Genomic DNA, 19,447 nt, shown 5'->3' on the forward strand with positions numbered 1-19,447 from the left:
ACTCTCAGAATAATATTTGACCATATATCTGGGCACTCATAGCCCAGTCAAGTTGATATAAAATTAACCATCATAGTATCCAACAGGATATTGTGGAAGTAATACAGTGTGAATTCTGAGAATAGGTTTTAAATGACACTGAGGCTTCTGCCTTTCTCTCTTGTTCTACAGGAAGCCAGCTGCCATGTCACAAGACACTCAAATAGTCCTAGGGCAAGGTCCTCTTGGTGAGGATATCCGGCCTCCAGTCCACAACCATGACAGTGAGTCATCTTAGACTTGGATCCTCCAGTGTCAGTCAAACTTTCAGATGACTGTAATTCTGGCCAATGTCTGCACTGCAACCTCCTGAAAGATCCCAAGCCAGAACCACCTTGCTTAGCTTCTTTTAAATTCCTGACACCCAGAAACTGTGTGAGATAATACATGTTTATTCTTGCTTTAAATTAATAAGTTTAGGGTAATTTGTTCCTATGCAATAGATAACTGATTTAAAAGTCATTCTACAAAAATAATTGCTGTGTACTCTTCAAAAATGTCAAGGTCAGGAAAACAGAAAAGACTTAGGATCTTTACCAGATTAAATGAGAAAAAAGACAATCAAGTGCAATGCATGATCCTAGAATGATCCTGGACCAGAATAAAAGGAGGGGTGTGTTCGTGTGTGTGCACGTGCGGGCATCCACCCGCCCGCACGTGTTTGCTATAATAAGGAATATTAGATGATTGGAGAAATCTGTACAATCTGTCCCTTATGTAATATGTTAATTTCCTCTTTTTGATCATTGTACTGAAATTGTGTAAGACTATGCTCTTGTTTTTAGGAAATACATACTAAAGTATTTAGAGGAGGGGTATCATGCTTGTAACTCATCTCGAAGAGTTCCAAAGTAAAAAATTATATAATTATACTTATGTACACATATAAATTATATGTGTATATATCTAGATCTCTCTATATATAACTATACTATAGCTATTTATCTAGAAATAGAGATGGAGAATGATAAAGAAAACACAGTAAAATGTTAACATTTGGAGAATCGAGTGATGGGTGTATAGGGATTCTTTGTATTATTTTTGCAACTTTTCTGTAGTAATTACTTCAAAAGAAAAAGAAAAGAACAGCAGAGCTGGTTTCTGTTCCTAAGTTTCCTTTGTAAATAAACGGTTTTCAAACGGAGGGTTGGAAACATTAATAACTTTTGAAATGAATTTAGCGAATCCAAACCAGAATTTTCAAGAGAGAGAGGGGAGGGGAGTGAAGGGGAAGGGAGGGAATGGGAGGAAAGGGGAGGAGTGGAAAGGAAAGGCGTTGATAATAGAATGGAACAGAATAGAATAGAATGGAAGCGAGCGTTGTACATTAGTAAAGCCAGTACTATTTTGTTTCCGTTCTCCAGAGAGACAAAAGTGGATGCACTGGGTGGCGTGGTCAAAAACGTTGGAAAGCCACTGCACTGACGAGTAGAGTCTGAGCCAAAGACTGAATCAGAGTTCTTCTGCCCGCCCGCCCCTGGCCAACCCCTCGCCCGCTCTGCAGCCCTCACCGCGTGGTCCCGCCCCCAGCAGCCAGCAGGTGCGCTCTCAAGCTAGCACGTGGTGCCAGACACTACTTAAGGGCCCACCTTCCCCTGCTTGCAGCTGCCCCCTTCTCCAGCCCTGTCATCCCGGAGCTGCCGGAGGCTTGCGGGTCTCAGACGCATCCAGCCGCTGGGGCTGCAGCCTTGGCATGGGCGCCTCGGGTCCGCTCTGGGTTTTCTTGGCTTTCGCCGTGCCAGGGGTCCTCGGTGAGCTGGGAATGGGAGCACGGAGGTAGGGACGCGTCTGGGGCTGGGACGGACTCTGTGCCGCGATGCAAAGGAGACAGTCAAAAGTTAGAAGGCGGAGAAGTCTTGCATGCCTCGCTCGCTTTGGGGGACCCCGAGATCTCTTGGTCCTGAACGTCCCCGCTCGCTCCTCCTGGGCTGGGACCACTAGAATTGTAGGCTGCATCAGAGACGCACTATGTGATCTGCACTATGTGATCTGCCCAGTGTGGCTTGTGGCGTGGCGTGCCCGCTCTGTGCCCTGCGGGCTCCCCGCCCCCGGGACTCAGCAGGTGCTCAGCGGTCTGGGTCTGGAGGTCTTTGAGCGCTAACGCCCCGAACACGTATCCGAAGCCTACTCGTGCTGAGTGCATGCGACTCCGTTGCATGCTCCGCTAGGCGCGGGAGTTTCTGTGCACACTGAACTCCCTCCTGCCTGGTAAAAGCAGCACAGCCTCCTGCTGCCTTCCCAGAATAAGAATACTGTCTGATCCCCAGGCGTGGTTCTAAACGACAAACATCTGGAGTTATTTAGAAAAGTTGATACGTGAATAAAAACTGCAGTTCTTTGTGTTATTTACCTTCTGTAATGGTAAGAGCTCCAGAAGGTATCATTAAACGTTTATTATAATTTTCTTCCTTCAGATTGGCTTAATTTTAAAGAAGTATTGTAATTTTTTAAGATTGGAGTCTCTAAGTGATAAGATAGGTATAACTTTTTAATAATTTTCAGAGTACATTGGATTCCCAGTTTATTAAGAAGTTTACTGTATACAGACCTCAATACTGTGTGACTTTTGGCAAGTCATTTCGCTCCCTCGCCTCAGTTTCTTCATCGGTAAAATGAAACTAGAGATAAGCAGCCCTACCCTTACTCGGCTGCCCTGAATATCAGATGAAATTAGGCAAATGAAAGTTAGATGTTGGATGTTACTTCTAGATGCCAGTAATAAGACGACTGTCTGGACCTGTTTTGATGGAGTCAGCATTTAAGCTTGACCACGCCCAGCTTGTTAAGGGACAGTGCATACGTTTGTTCTATTACAGCTCACTTTGTCTGCTTCCTGACATTCAACTTTATCCTGACCCTTAACTGAACATTTCCCCAAACCATTATCTTCATCTCTCTCTCTCCTACATGTTAACTCTTTGAACAAACACTTTCACAGCATTCTCTAACACCTCCGTGTGTCACAGTTCCCCACCTGACTTCTTACCAGAATTCCATTCCTTTTTCTAAATTTCAGAGAGGATGCTGTCAATTGAAAGTCAACTTCTTTTCCAGTCCTGTCAATTCATTGTACCCTACAAGGATGCCAGAGCATCCCCTTCCAGTACCAGAGCAGGACCACCCTTTCGGTCATTTAACTCCAGATGCATGAAAGATCAAGTCTACCTTTCTGTCGACTGTCACAGCTAATATGCTTCTGCTGTTTGTCTTATTCTTACACCAATATTCTAATCATATTCATTATGATTACCTTTGTAACAACCTCCTCTCTTACAGGTAATTCTGATACCAGTCTTTAACTTTTCCAATGGTGAAAACTAAAATTTAAAAACATTTTTTTTCATTATTCCACTCCCTTGCTCAAAAATCTAAAAGGGCTTCCTACTGCCTTTGGAATTTAAAAAAAAATCTGTCTTCAGCCTTTCAATCCTTTGGTAATTGGCTCTCACCTAAGCATGCCCCTCCTGATTCCCCACTGCTTCCTATCACAAATGCACTGCTCATCTTCTTGCCTGACTGACACCCCAAAGTCCTTTGCTCATGCTATACCCACGCCCCCTCCTGACTTTTGCATGATGGTTTGATTTACATATATTGTGGAATGATTACCATAGTAAGTTTAGTTAACATCCATCATCTCATATAGATAAAATAAAAAGAAAAGAAAAATTTTCTCCTTGTGATGAGAACTCTTAGGATCTACTCTATTAACAATTTTCCTATGTATCATAAAACCATGTTAACTATAGTCATCGTGTTGGACATTGCATCACTAGTATTTATTTTTCTTATAACTGGAAGTTTGAACCTTTTGACCACCTTCCTCCAATTCTCTCTTCTCCCACTCCCTGCCTCCAATAACCACAAATCTGATCTTTTTTCCAAACTTTGTCTTTTTGTTTTTAGATTCCTCATAAAAGTGAGATCATACATTATATGTATGTCTCTGTGTGACTTATTTCACTATTTCACTTAGTATAATGCCTTCAAGGTCCATCCATGTGGTTGCAAGTAGTAGGATTCCCTTGTTTTCTTAATGGCTGAATGATATTCCATTGTATATATTCATCCACAACTTCTTTATCCATTCATCTATTGATGGACACCTAGGCTGTTTCCATGAGTTGGCTATGTTTCCATTTGTAAATAATGCCACTGTGAACATGGGGGTGTAGTTATCTTTTCAAGTTAGTGTTTTTGTTTCCTTTGTATATATCCCCAGAAGTGGAATTGCTGGATCATATGGTAGTTCTGTTGTTAATTTTTTGAGGAATCGTGGAGCCTTTTAAAAATACAGGTTTCTGGGTTCCATCTCACCTTCCAGAGATTCATATGTTTGGGGTGGGGGTGGCCCAGGAAGCTGAGATTTAACAAGCACTCTGGAAAATTCTGAAGCAAGTGTCTTAAAGAGCAAATTTCCTTCTCAGAGTGTTTTCATTTTTCTCCTTTTATCTATTTGCATAAGCAAATTCAAATTTCCTGTGCTCTTAAATTTCACTCTTGCCTTGACTGACTGCCTCACCTTAGCCAACACTAAGAAAATAAAATCATTAAGTAGGAATTCCCTTATTTTCCAATCATCTACCTCCATCTGAGATCAGATCTTTTTCTCTCCTCTGGTTAAAACCTGCCAAGGGCTACCCATCACATTAGGACAAAATCCATGCTCCTTAACCTCAACTCCAGGCCTCTGCTTCTCTGAAGTTCTCTGTACTCCTCCCTCACTGATTCTTCTCCAGCCACACTGGCCTTCTTTCTATTCCTTAAATGGAGTCATGTTTGTTTAGCTATGCACTAGGTGTTCCTCTCTTAAAATGCTCTTCTATGGGTCATCCCTTACCTGTCTCCTCAACATTCAGATCTCAGCTCCACTGACACTTTTCTGTGACGCTCTGACTCTTACCTGAAGTAGTCTATTCCCCAGGTCACTCTCTATCACATAACATGTTTTATTTTCCACAGAGCACCTATCACCATATAAAACCTTCTTATTCATTTACTTGCTTGTTCCCTCACTGGTATACAAGTTCTATGAGATCAAGGCCTTTATCTGTCTTTATTGCCTGATGAATCTCAGTACATGGTATTACCATCAACCAAGTCGCTCAAGTCAAAAGCCTAAAAGTCATTACTGAATCCTCCCATTCCCTTAGCCCCACATTTAAGTACAACAGAGTCACCCATTTCTCACTGTCTCCTTGTGCTCAAGCTTCATTATTTTGGTCTAAGCTACTATAATAGCCTCCAGACTGCACTCCCTACTTCTGAAAGTAAAAGTCCAGTCCATTCTCCATCCAATTGCCAGACTATATTTTTAAAAAGTTAAATCAGGCCATGTGACTCTTTTGCTTGAGCTCTCCAGTGACTCCTACCCAGAATAAGATGGGGACATCCTCCTGTGGACTACGAAGCCCTGTGCAATCCTACCTTCTGGGCTTTTTAACTCGATTCCATTTCACTCTGATCACTAAGTTCCAGCCACACTTGCTTTCCGTTTACCCCTAAAGTATAGTAAATCCATCCCTGCTGTTAGGCTTCTGCCTAAAATGCTTTTACCCAGCACTTTACCTGTCTGGCACCTTCTTATCCTTCAGTCATAACTCAAATGTCTCCTCTTCATAAGCCTTCTTTAACCATCATAACTGAAGTCATATGCCATCCTGCCCCCTCCTTTTTCCAATGCATTACATTTTGTTACATCACCCTGTTTATTTCCTTTACCTACCATCTATTTATTTATTGGTATTTATTTATGGTCCCTCTCCCTCTATTGGAATATAAATTCCATGAATGTGAGAGCCTTGTGTCTAATGTTCACTGATGCATATTCTGTGCTTAAGACAGTATCTGGGTTCATATGCACACCCATCATTCAAAAATGATCAGATAGACAGGAAACCCAGTGTTATGTTATCTGATCATAATAATTCTCATTATCAATAATAATATTTCCTCCTACCTGCTATCTGACCTAAATTTCAGGGTTATTTTGATCATCTTGTATATTTGTTCTTCATTCATTTCAAATGGATTTCTAAGCCAGTCCAGGTAAATCCCCTTAGACACAAATAAAGAGTTAAATGTATTTCTGTTCTCTAGAAAGTCCTTTGCCTAGTTACTTTTAACATGGTTCAAGGGATGTGTATGTCAATGTTTTGTCACTATATTTTATTTTAGATCCAGTCATGATCTACACTGATGTTTACTCCTGATTTTAAAAAGATGTGAAGAGGGTCCAATGACTCTTAAGAAAATTAATGTTACTTAATGGTTCATAGGCTAACTTTCCCTTTTCTGATATGGAAGAGAACATGATTGCTGGAAATTCTGTCCTGTGACCTGGAATTTTGGCAATATCATTACTAATAAGGGCTGGTGTCCCCCGAGAGAGAGATGTCCCTAAGTCTCATTGAAGATAAAAATTTCCCATTGTTTCTCATCCAGAAAGTATGATTCTTATCTCCTTTCACCTTCTACTTTTTTTGCTTCAAGATCTTGGTTACTTCTCGGTCCATGTCATCACTATTGATTAAATCTTGTAAACCCAAATTGGTTTTCAGATTGTGGAAAATTATTTAGGATTGTTCTTATTCACATTGGATAATTACAGGTTAAATCATTTGATTAGGGTGAATTAGTACAAATAATGGCAGGGTCGTGAAGTTGGTCTTCATTGAGGTCAAACCCTGACTTTCCCTATAGAGTCTTGCTGTTTTGAGAAAGTATGCATTTGGAAACATTTGTAGGTGTTAATGGAGGAAACCAAAGGAGTTGAGGAAAGAAATAGGAGACCTACAGTGGGATCTGGGTCCCAACAGTAATGGCTATTCTTAGATCCTGTCCATATGACTTCTCCAACAGAAGTGTTGGGCCACAAAAAGGCTGGGTCTGGCCACAACTTTGGGAGTTCTGTGTTTACCTTTGTGTCAGTTAGTCCATGTTTGTTCTTTGACTTGCACCTGTATCAGTTTCAGATTTGTTTGAAAAAGGAGATTTATAAATTTGATATTCAAATATACCACCATTCTGGAGTTGAAACTTGAACTCTCTTTCATACCTAGAAAAATTCTTTTCCAGGTACATCCTCAAGTATCTGGGTGTTACAGTTTCTTACCCATCTCCTAGAATAAGATTTGTTTCATCTTCATCATCATCATCATAATTATTTTAAGTCACAGAGAAGTGTCTTGAAAAAACTGGCTCCTTTTATCTGGTACCCATCAGGAAGTATTAACTCTTTTGGGGGTATATTACTCTACTAGGTTAATGGAATAAAATAATAAAGAATAAAAAACAACCCTATTTTCTTCTTGCTAGGACCTAAAGGTTTAATGACTAAGATAGTAATGTTAATTCATTAAAGTAATTTTAGAGGATCATACATGTGATGAGCTTTCAAGGTCTGATATACTTGTTTCCTGTGCTTTTCCAGAAAAGTTTTTACTTATAAGGTTTTAGTTTTTATTTATGAGGTTGTAAGAAGATAGAACAACTCCAGGGCCTTTATGGAATTTTACTAAAAAACGATTTTCTCCAGCTCTTCTTCTGAAGTCTATCCTAAAATGCCTTTGAACTCCCGAGCTTATTTCTCTTGCATTCAATATGCATTCATACCGCAATATCTTCTTTGACCCAGAAAATATTGACATCTTGGGTTTACTGTCTAAAGATCAAAGTTGTCATTGTAACTGGTGACAAAACAAGCCGAATAGAGATTTTAGTCTCTCTTAGTTTTGATATTCCTGTGGTCTTTGTCTCTAGGTCAGTGTAAGTTCCTGCCAAGGTATCCTTTTGCTAAGCCTAAAATTCAGAGTGATCAGTCTGAGTTTGCTGTTGGGACAACTTGGCAATATGAATGTCTTCCTGGGTATGTCAAGAGGTCATTCTTTATCACCTGCCTAGAAACCTCCAAGTGGTCAGATGCTCAGCCAGTCTGTAAACGTGAGTAATCAGTAATAGAAGAATCTTTGGGTCTATAGCATGTCTCTGTGGGCTAACCTATTATTTTCAAGATAAAAGATGAGAAAGTTAGTAAGTAATCTCAAATGAAAAGGGCTCCTAGGTTCTCCATGTTTTCTTTTACTCCTAAGGGTATTAAGTATCAGGTATTGGGGTTAAGTCGCACAGCTGGCCAACCCTGTTTATCCTATAATCTTCATGACCTTGTTCTATGGTCTCTGTACTGTGTTACAGTGATCTTAGAAGTTAGTATACAAGGAATATTAGTTTCACCTCATATTAGTTTTCACCCAACTCAATTCAAGAAATATTTTTGAGTAACCACTGGGTATGAAGCGTTAGGCTAGATGGTGGGGCTTGGAAGAGATATAAAAATTAATCTGCTAGTCTCTGTCATTGAGGAAGTCCTATGTTATTTGTAAAGACTGATTTTTAAACAAATACTGTACTATGGTGTAATTTCTTTTATTTATAGAGATAAAATTTTATGATATCATAGAGAAGTAAATAATAAGTACTATCTAGAAGGATAGAGAAATCTAGGCATTACAGACAGAGGAAACAGCATATGCTAACGCATAAAGGTATGGAAGAATATGATGTCTCTGGAAAATAGAAAAATACAGAGTGGTTAGAATATAAGGTGCATCATGAGGAATAGTAGTTGATTAAGTGGATTGGAGTTTAAGTGTGGTGGGCCATGCATTCTTTTCCAATAAACAATGGTAATCATTGTAAGTTTTTGAAAGTGGGGAGTGGCGTGACCACATTTGTACTTCTGAAAGATAATGTGTGCAGCAGCATAGAAGATGTGCTGGACCAATGGCGACCAGCATTAGAAAGGTAAATTTTATTACTCGATGATCCAATGAGAGATTATAGTGGTGGCAAAATAGTTGGCTTGGAGAGATTTCTGGAATCCAGTCATGAAAACTTGGTGATCTATTGAATTAAGGACAGGGGGTAGAGAAAACGAGTTACAGATAGGAAATGATGACTGTGAGTTTTTTTTGTTTTTGTTTTTGTTTTAAGCCATAAGACTTGGTAGATGTTGCCATCAACTGACAGAATATAAAAAGGGGAAATAGAGATTATAAATTATGGCTGACTACAAATAATGTTTGCATCCATGCTCAGAAACATAGACTACATGCATTAAACAAATAGTGTTATGGTGTTGACTGATCCTTTGGAAGACAGAAGTTTTGTAAATGCCCCAAATTTCTTTGAATAAACATAAGTAGACTACTCAGCAAGTCCAGTCAGGTTGGAATTTAATGTAAAACACAAAACATCCCCCAAATCCCAGTCCCAAATCCTGTTTTGTCTTGTTCTCCCTTATAGGTAAATCATGTGTGAGTCCTAGAGAACTCCTCCATGGCTCTGTCCTTGCACCCAGGGGTATCGTGTTTGGGTCAACAATTACATATTCTTGTGATAAAGGGTGAGTCGCCAGGAGACATCTCCAGAGTACATGGATATTAGAACACTAGTTTCAACCCGAAATCACCCATCTTCCAAAAGAGAGCTGAGTAATTGCCACCCACCCTTAACCATAGATAAGTAAAAAGAGAATCACCTCTCTGATCTGCTCCAGAGGCAACTCTTCAGGATTACCTAGTAGAGAGGATCCCTAGAAGAGAAAAAGATTTGGGCTATTCTTCTTCCAATTTTAAATCTTCAGTGTTACTGACCAGGAGGTCAAGTTTCATTTGTCTTTAGATTGTTGAATCTTTTGTATGAGTCCTTAATCTGTCACCATTATTTGTCATATATGATATTCTATTCTTTGCCATTCTTTCAGTGGGAAAAGAACTAAGCTTTCCTAAAATGTCCAGCTGGGAGATGATCACTCATCTCTTTGTCTTTAGATATCGACTCATTGGTGACTCCTCTGCCACATGTATTATCTCAGACAATATTGTAACCTGGGATAAGGAAATGCCTTTTTGTGAATGTGAGTAGAATTTTCCCTTTATTGCACCTAGGTAATTCCTCTTGTCCCCCTCCAAAGAGAAAGTGGGCATCTACACATCAAAATAAGTACCCAGGTGGGTTACACTTGGCTTGAGTAGTTCTGAACACAGATCTGTGGTTTATCTTCTTCCATGCCCCCAATCCCATTACACATTCCTTTGCTTATTGTCTTTTGATGATACATTATCTCATAGTGAATAAGTGCTCAAATCTAAAATATGCCACAAGATTACACACTGCCAACTTTAATCCATGCAAAACGTTCGCCAACCTAGGTGTCTTTTTTTAACAGTTTATCTGTACTTTGGGGTTCAGGACTGGTGACCAGATCAGATTTTTGTGGGTTTTTATCAGGCCAGTTCTGTGTATCTTCCTACCTTGCTACTTCCCATTTAGAACCATCTTTGAGATGAGGATACAGAATTTCAATAATAGGGGTTAATTGTAGGCTAAGTGGAAGTTTGGTTTGCAAGAGTTAAGACAAAATTCCCAGAAGGTATAATATTTAAATGCCTTCTCTCTTTTCCTATGTACCCCATCCTCCCCAAGCTATTCCTTGTGAGTCACCCCCAGCCATCTCCAATGGAGGCTTTTACAGCAGCAGTAGCGAGGACTTTTACTATGGAATGGTGGTTACTTATAAGTGCCATGTTGGACAGAATGGGAAAAAGCTGTTTGACCTCGTGGGTGAAAAGTCAATATATTGCACCAGCAAAGACAATCGAATTGGCATCTGGAACAGCCCTCCCCCTCGGTGTATTCCTGTAGTCAAATGCCCAATTCCAGAAGTTGAAAATGGAATTATGGAATCTGGATTTAGACGCTCATTTTCCTTAAATGATTCTGTGATGTTTAAGTGTAAGCCCGGCTTTACCATGAAAGGCAGCAACACAGTATGGTGCCAACCAAACAGCAAATGGAACCCTCCACTGCCAAGGTGCTTCAAGGGTGAGTTGGGCTGAAACTTTGGGGACATAGAAATAAATTGAGACTTTGGGAGGAATAGATACATGGTACCTATGAGAAGAGGAGGATAAAGACAGTGTATGTAGTTGGGTATCCTGGTTAAAGAATTTAAAAGTAAACTTTGAAAGTAGTATCTAAATGTTGAAGAGTTGGGAAATTTACTATATTCTGGGACAGTGCTAGATATGCATTAATGTAGGGGAAATTAGAAGACATTTTAAAAAAATGCAGGTAGTACCAGAGCTAATGATCAGAGATTTTAATATGATTAAAATCATATGTGATTGCCAACAAACACATGAGATTGCCAACAAACACATGAAAGAATGCTCAACATCATTAATCACTAGAAAAATGCAAATAAAAACTACAATGAAATATCATCTCACACCCGTCAGAATGGCCATCATCAAGAAATCTACAAACAATAAATGCTGGAGAGGGTGTGGAGAAAAGGGAACCCTCTTGCACTGTTGGTGGGAATGTAAATTGATACAGCCACTATGGAGAACAGTATGGAGGTTCCTTAAAAAACTAAAAATAGAACTACCATACGACCCAGCATTCCCACTACTGGGCACATACCCTGAGAAAACCATAATTCAAAAAGAGTCATGTACCAAAATGTTCATTGCAGCTCTATTTACAATAGCCAGGAGACAGAAGCAACCTAAGTGTCCAACAACAGATGAATGGATAAAGAAGATGTGGCACATATATATAATGGAATATTACCCAGCCATAAAAAGAAACGAAATTGAGTTATTTGTAGTGAGGTGGATGGACATAGAGTCTATCATACAGAATGAAGTAAGTCAGAAAGAGAAAAACAAATACCATATGCTAACACATATATATGGAATCTAAAAAAAAAAAAAAGATCATGAAGAACCTAGGGGCAAGACGGGAATAAAGATGTAGACCTACTAGAGAATGGACTTGAGGATACAGGGAGGGGGAAGGGTAAGCTGGGACAAAGTGAGAGAGTGGCATGGACATATATACACTACCAAACGTAAAATAGGTAGTGGGAGGCAGCCACATAGCACAGGGAGATCAGCTCAGTGCTTTGTGACCACCTAGAGGGGTGGGATAGGGAGGGTGGGAGGGAGGGAGATGCAAGAGGGAAGAGATATGGGGATATATGTATATGTATAACTGATTCACTTTGTTATAAAGCAGAAACTAACACACCATTGTAAAGCAATTATACTCCAATACAGACGTTAAAAAAATCATATGTGATTAGATTTTATTTAAATGAGGATAAAATAAACTCTCAATCTTATTGGCCAGGCCAATGGGGGAAATGGGCTGATCAGAATTTGATTCAAATTACTATAGGTATTATACATTCTCCTATTGAAAAATGTAGCCTTTATAGAATAAGGCTAGAGTTAAGATCAAGTCACTTCCCCCATTCCCCCTTTCTCCCCTACTCTTATTGAGAAGTGCCTGACTTACTAAAAACCTGGCAACATTGGGAGCGCCTCCCATAAGGCTCAGAAACTTCATCAGTGGTTTGGGAAGCAGGAAGAAAGAGGAGATTTTTGGTGGTAAAAATGCATTATAATAGTTTGATTCCCTTGGCTACAACATTAATGAGAGTATATCCATTTAAATGAAATGGGAAAATGATGAATGGGAATAATGTTTCCTGGCATAGATCAAGGTACAGAAGGAAGATAGATGCAAGGTTGATCGTGTCTAAAATATGTAACACATGTTAGCCCCACTGCACCTCACCCAAAATAGTGTCTGCCTTATACTTTGGAGAATTGACATGACCACCTTCATCCAACTCCTGCCAACCTCAAGTTGGCTTAGGTTGTAGAGAAGAAAGTTCTTATTTCAGAAATAAAAGGACTCTGGTCCTGTTCTTTTCTCAGGGTGTCTACCACCTCCACATATCTACCACGGTAATTATAACAGATTGGATGAGGAATTCTTTGCAGTTGGACAGGAAGTGTCCTACAGCTGTGAGCCTGGCTATACTCTCATTGGAACTAACCCTATGCAGTGTACCTCCTTGGGAACCTGGAGGCATCCAGCCCCCAACTGTGAAGGTGCCTAAAGGTCTATTCCATCTCAAGGAAACTTAGCTGTTTCCTGACTCTTCATGTGCCAGCCTTGTCTCTTTTTTCCTAGCGAAATCATGTGATGCCATTCCAGACCAACTTCTCAACGGTCATGTGGTAGCTCCTCCTAATCTCCAGCTTGGGGCAGAGGTTGCATTTGTTTGTGATAAGGGGTGAGTGCAAGGTGATGGGGCCTGACTTGGGGCCTATGATCCATAGCTAAGCATTGCAAAGTGTGACCTTTAAAGGTAGTTAAAATTCTTTTCTCTCCTTTTCTTTACCCTTTATGATTAAGAATTCTGTTATTAAGCAAATTCCATTGATTTTCTCCAAATGTGTATATTGTGCATGGCCAGCCAAAGCTGAGAATTATCCTTTCATCATGTGCAAAAGCAAAGTTTGGGCTCCGAAGTTAAGGTTTCTATTATGGAGTCTGAATAGATGTTGGGGGTTCAGTAAGAGGAGCTCTTTGAAGTGAGATTAGGGAACAAAGTCTTTGATGTTTTCTTTACTAGGAACTGAGGTTATGCTCTTCTAATGGTCAAGAAAATCGTGATATTTGGATGCCAAAGAGGAAAGAGAGAATTCAAGAAAAGAACAGATCATTAGGACTGTTTTCTCTGTGTTTTTAGCTGGTCTGAAGTCCTCACATAGCTTGGCTGATTCACAATCTTAGACATTTTCCTTAAGCCAGAAATGCTTATAAAAATAGAGGCCATTAATACCATATACTTGAGAGAAGTGATGAATTCCATGCAACCGAGAATTGTTTTGTTCTGGTGATGATTTGCTGCCCCTTATTGTTTAAGGTACCGGTTAAATGGCCAATCTTCTAGTCAGTGTGTCTCAGAAGGAATGAGAGTACTCTGGAATAATAAGTTTCCTGTCTGTGAACGTGAGTAGAAAGCAAAAATAATCGAGTATGGATCGTGCCTCTTGATTTTTGGTGTATTCTCATGCATTTATCAATTATAAAATCTTATCAATATGAACATATATATGCCACTTTTCTGTATGTTCTAGAATGCAGAACAAAGCTAAATTTATTCAGTTGACTACATATGGTATTGAGTATTCTATGTGTATAAGGATAAAGGCTCTCGAAAGTTACCCCTACTGAAAATGAATAACACTGATGTGCTGAAATGGTTTGGCTGTGTCTTCTTATGCCATTTCCTCATCTGATGAGCAATTCTTGGAGCTAAATGGAAATCAACCAGAAGTTTTGGAGGTTGGCAATTTTTCCTTTATTCTAAGACTCACTCAGGAAAGGTGTGCATATACCAACACAACTATAAACAATTAATATTCTTCATGCCTATTAGGACAAATAAATAAAAGGTATGAGGTCACTATTCCAAACCTCTGATCACTTCCTGTGGGTCTTTCAACTGGGACCAGCATCAAAGGATGACAAATGACTTGCAGTGAGGCTGCAGTATCTTTTGTAACGGGACAGAATGTGGTCTCACTACTTATAGCACCAGCTGTGTGTTTGAAACAGGCACTGCACAATTAGTATGTTCCAGGTACTGTACTTGCCCCTTTCAGGTAGTTTTATGTCACTGGATTCTCATTACAACATTGAATTATACTAGACTAGGAAACTGAGGCTTAAAGAGGGTGAGACTTGCCTAAGGTCACACAGCTATTGAATGACTGTGGGGATTTGAAACCAGGTCTAATGAGCCCAGATTTCATTAGTCCATGTGCCTCTCCACGTGTGATTAGTATGTCATTAACATATTATTTTCATGTACTGTTTGCCTTTTGTTTCATTATTAAAGTTGATTGGACACAGAACTATTTAATAAGTTCTGTTTCATTGTTATTGTTTGGTCAAGATGGCTTATAGTCCTATATTGCTTTGTTTGCTGAGGATCAAGAGAAAGGTAAGAATTTAGGAACTTGGGGACAGGCAGGGACTATGAGTAAGAAATAAATTATACAAATTTCTAAGTCTATTTCTGAAAAAGTGACATGACCTATATTTGGACTTTTATCTAAATTTGAATCTTATTGTCATGATCAGTATGACCACATATTTTCTTTTCTACTTTGCAGGGATTTTTTGTGACCCTCCTCCTCGTATCAAAAATGGGCGGAATAGTTATCATCCTAGTCCCATAGCTGTTAACGCTGTGGTGAGGTACAGCTGCTCGAGTGCCTTCCGCCTCATTGGAGAAAGTATTCTTTTTTGTATAACTAAAGACAATGTAAATGGAATCTGGGATAAAGCTGCTCCTATCTGTGAATATTACAATAAAAATTCTATTTGCTCTGAGCCCATAGTACCAGGTGGATACAGAAATAAAATGTCTAGACCACCATACAGACATGGTGATTCTGTAACATTTACCTGTAATGCCAACTTCACCATGAAAGGAAACAAAACTGTTTGGTGCCAAGCAAATAAAACATGGGGACCAACACCACTACCAACCTGTGAGAGTGGTGAGTAGAATGAAAATAAAACTGATTCAGGAGCTTGGAGCCTCGCATTTCTGTGCAGATTAAGTTTGGTATCATTCTGAAGGAAGAACAGTGTGGATGTATGAATGGTAAGGGTGGAGGGAGGAAACAACGGAAAGGGTGAAAATTACAGTTTCCTGGCTTTTTCTTGGTTGTAGAGGGATGTAAATGTTCATTCAACAAACATCAGTAGAGCAAAGAATTTTAAACTGTAATGGAAAAATCTAACTAAACACACCTATTAATTGAATGGAATAAGTCCCACAAGGATGGGGGCCAGAGTTTGTTTGGACTGCGGGAATTGGGTTTTACAGTTTTCAACTGCATATCTGGGTTATTGTTAAAACGAGAAGAAATGTGGGCTCTAATAGCAAAAACACAATGAATAGATTTACAATTGATCTATAAAAGCTGTTAGTATAGTCTGGCAGAAATGATGTGCTGTTCTCTTTGGCCTCTATAAATACTTTCTGAGTGATCCACTATTTTTCAAACTCATGTCCTAAGCCATAACATTTCAAATCAAGTAACTTTGAAAATAAGAACTACTGTAAGCTCTTCCTTTCCTTATTATTTGGTGTGGTTTATGTTGCTGCTGAACTCTAAATCTGAATTTCAGTTATGTAATTATGGGAACCGGCAATATTTGACAAAAATTATACCATCAAAATAAGGTATTTATTTTCTTAATAAAGAACAATATTGATAAATTCTAAATTGATTAAAGGGTTGAAAAATTATTATTAGAAAAATATGGTTCTATCTGTCTGTAAACAGATATATAGTCTTGGAGGGAGGGAAGATCTGAAGATAGTCTCAAGTGGGGTGACCATGCAAAACAATTAAAGATTATAGATAGGATTAAAGATTATAAAGATTTAGATAGGCCTATATATATTGACATGGAAAGATATAGATTATTAAGCAAATAAAGCAGGGCCTAGAATAATATGTATTAAGTATACATACACACCCAAAATATGTGTATAGATATATCACATATAGGATCCAGAAACACTATATTACTAGATTCTGGCAGGATAACCCCATAAATAACAACATGCTACTTTTGGAGCAGAAAATAGGCTTAAGGGTAGAATGAGAGTATGAGTGAAAATGGACTTTTTTTTTGGTAATTGAAGTTTTTCACGCTGCAAATGTGATTCATAAAGTGTAACTAAAAATAAAAAATAATGTACTATTTGTGGTATAAAATGGATATAATTAAACCATACCTGTTTGATCTTTAAAAGACTGAGTTGAAAATTAATGACGACTGCTTAGCATAGACCATGTATCATTTATTTGGATGTATGTACTAAGTCAAAATACAGACTGTGAAGGAGCTATCTGATGACATTTTTCCTAATGTGTGTGTGTTTAAAGATATCTTCCTGGAGTGTCCATCACTTCCCACAATCGCCAATGGGTATCACACAGGGGAGAGCGTTGATTCCTTTGCCCCGGGATTGTCTGTGACCTACAGCTGTGAACCTGGTTACTTGCTTCTTGGAGAAAAGACCATTCGCTGTTTGTCTTCGGGAGACTGGAGTGCTGTCGCTCCCACATGTAAAGGTACCCTAAATTTACAATCAATGTTAAGAATTTGGGCTACTATGTTACTTGCCACACTTTGCTCATCTCTGGCTTGTTTTCTTAGAGGCAGAGTGTAAGCCTCCAGGACCATTTCTCAATGGGCAGTTAAAGAGGCCCACAAGTCTTCGGGTTGGTGCAACTGTGAACTTTTTCTGTAGTGAAGGGTGAGTGTCTAGAGGGCCTATGAGATTTAATTCATTTGACTTATGTGTGCATGGTGTGTACTGTGAAAACTGCAGAAGGTTTCTCTGTGACGGTCGATGGGCAGCTTAAGGTTGTGAGAGATAATGCCAATAAAAGGAGTTGGTGCCCACAAATTAAGTGAATTTGGATTTTAAATAGAGGGTTTTGTTCTGCCTAATAGTTCTGAATGACCTCCCTTTGTCTCCAGGTATCGATTACAAGGCCAACCTTCTAGCCAGTGTGTAATTGTTGGACAGCGTACTTTTTGGACCAAATTTCCAGTATGTGAAGGTAGGTTAAGTGACTGTGGTTTGCAACTAGTTCCTTGGCCAGAGGTTCAACAGGACACCACATTCTCAGCTTAACTGAAAGTTTTCATCCATTTCTTACTATAAAGGATCTTATAGAGCAAAGATCTCCCCCAGAGATCTTTAGATCTTTAAGGGATATGTTCTTCACTGAAACATCCTTGAATTACCTCTTTGTCCTTTGCTTACTCAAGTAAAACAGGGTTTCTAAGCTTTTCTTTCTCTGAAAACTATGTACAATTGCCAGCCAGGCCATGCACATAAAGGAGATTATATACTTGGTAAAAGAAATCAAAGGATCAGCAAAGTAGATATATTCAGGAATAAAGTTTTAAATCATACTTTCTGAATTATATTGCTATAGCTGCTTTGACAGATTCATTACAGATTCCAATATTACTGTCCCTGAACCCAGGATGTGAGAGTGGCATGTAGCAACACCCGAGACATTCTTTGTTTGTAGTACAGTCGGAATCTTGTCATCTCTCTCTGTAATTTCCTAGAAATTCTTTGCCCACCACCTCCTCCTATTCTCAATGGAAGACATACGGGCAGCTCTTCAGTGAATGTTCGGTATGGAAGCACAGTCACTTACACCTGTGACCGGGGCCCAGAGCAAGGAGTGAACTTCATTCTCACTGGGGAGAGAACTATCCGTTGTACCACTGATAGTCAGAAGACTGGGACCTGGAGCGGCCCTGCCCCACGCTGTGAACTTTCTGTTTCTGAGGTTCGATGTCCACCTCCCCAGATCCTAAGAGGCCAAATATCATCCGGGCAGAAAGATCAATATTCCTATAATGACACTGTGGTATTTGCTTGCGTATTTGGCTTCACCATGAAGGGCAGCAAGGGAATCCGATGTAATGCCCAAGGCACATGGGAACCATCGGTACCGGTCTGTGAAAAGGGTGGGTATTCCAATGCTCGGAACAGGTGCCACTGATTCATCCTTCTGAAGCGTTAGAGAAGGGGTTATGGACTTCAGCAGGGCCTTTTCCAACTTCCAGTCTCCTCAATTTTACAAAATATAGTGAAGATAAATTATAAAGAAGGCTTTTTAAACACTGTCTCCCATTCATTTTGTAGGATTATCCTTGGGGGAAAAAATCATTAGGGACCACTAAGTTGCCTATTTCTTTAAAGAGGAAACAACTGGGAAAAAATGTTTGTCTTAACAGTGATTTCTTAAAAGAAAAGTGATTTTGACTTCAGCAAAATAACCCTACAGGTAGGTCAGAATCTCCCATTAGAAATGTACAAGATGATTCCTTGTACAACAGAGGAATTGGAGCACCCAGTGGGAATGGAAAAAAAAAATCTGCAGCTGCCTAAATGCAGGAAAAAAATTGACAACCACTGGTCTAAAATTACCCAAAATTGGGCTGCAAGATTATTTCTGTACTGTGCAATTGCCACCAGAGTGGAATTGTAGCATAAATGTCACTTTCTTTGGCTCAGTTTCTTTCTATCATTGTTTACATAAGAAAAATTCTCTGTCTTTCTTTTAGATTGTCAAGCTCCTCCTAAAATCCTCCATGGGCAAAAGGAAGATAGACACATGATTCGCTTTGACCCTGGAACATCCATAAAATATAGCTGCGACCCTGGCTATGTGCTGGTGGGAGAAGAATCCATACATTGTACCTCTGAGGGAGTGTGGATACCCACTGCCCCCACATGCAAAGGTTCCAGGCTTTGAATGTCGATGTTTTTTGGTTTTGAGATTGCCTTGAGTTGATTTCTCATCCTCCTCTCTTTTCTTAGTGGCAGAATGTGAACCTATAGGAAAGCAAGTCTTTAAAAAACCCAAGAACCAATTTATTAGACTAGATGTCAACTCTTCTTGTGATGAAGGGTGAGTGAGGA

At 39.4% G+C, this 19,447-nt stretch overlaps 2 protein-coding genes across 2 annotated transcripts in view; both read left to right on the forward strand.

Moving 5' to 3' along the window:
• Positions 1–1,732: 1,732 nt before the first annotated feature.
• Positions 1,733–19,447, forward strand: part of CR2 (complement C3d receptor 2) — a gene marked incomplete at both ends in the record, with an annotated part of 30,632 nt that continues 12,917 nt past the window's right edge. The window contains 8 exons of the mRNA XM_082864506.1: positions 1,733–1,790; positions 15,084–15,473; positions 16,878–17,066; positions 17,152–17,251; positions 17,479–17,561; positions 18,082–18,489; positions 19,090–19,266; positions 19,346–19,436. Of these exons, the coding sequence (XP_082720632.1) occupies positions 1,733–1,790; positions 15,084–15,473; positions 16,878–17,066; positions 17,152–17,251; positions 17,479–17,561; positions 18,082–18,489; positions 19,090–19,266; positions 19,346–19,436 (1,496 nt within the window). The remainder of the gene's footprint in view (positions 1,791–15,083; positions 15,474–16,877; positions 17,067–17,151; positions 17,252–17,478; positions 17,562–18,081; positions 18,490–19,089; positions 19,267–19,345; positions 19,437–19,447) is intronic.
• CR1L (complement C3b/C4b receptor 1 like) lies at positions 2,749–13,922 on the forward strand (the record flags this gene model as incomplete). The annotated part of the gene is made up of 8 exons (XM_082833635.1): positions 2,749–2,839; positions 7,801–7,980; positions 9,343–9,442; positions 9,870–9,955; positions 10,525–10,923; positions 12,831–13,007; positions 13,090–13,192; positions 13,829–13,922. The coding sequence occupies 8 exons, from the start codon at positions 2,749–2,751 to the stop codon at positions 13,920–13,922; spliced, it is 1,230 nt and encodes a 409-aa protein (XP_082689761.1).

The sequence above is a fragment of the Leucopleurus acutus genome (genome assembly GCF_964270905.1).
Source record: "Leucopleurus acutus genome assembly, chromosome: 2".
NCBI lineage: Eukaryota > Metazoa > Chordata > Mammalia > Artiodactyla > Delphinidae > Leucopleurus > Leucopleurus acutus.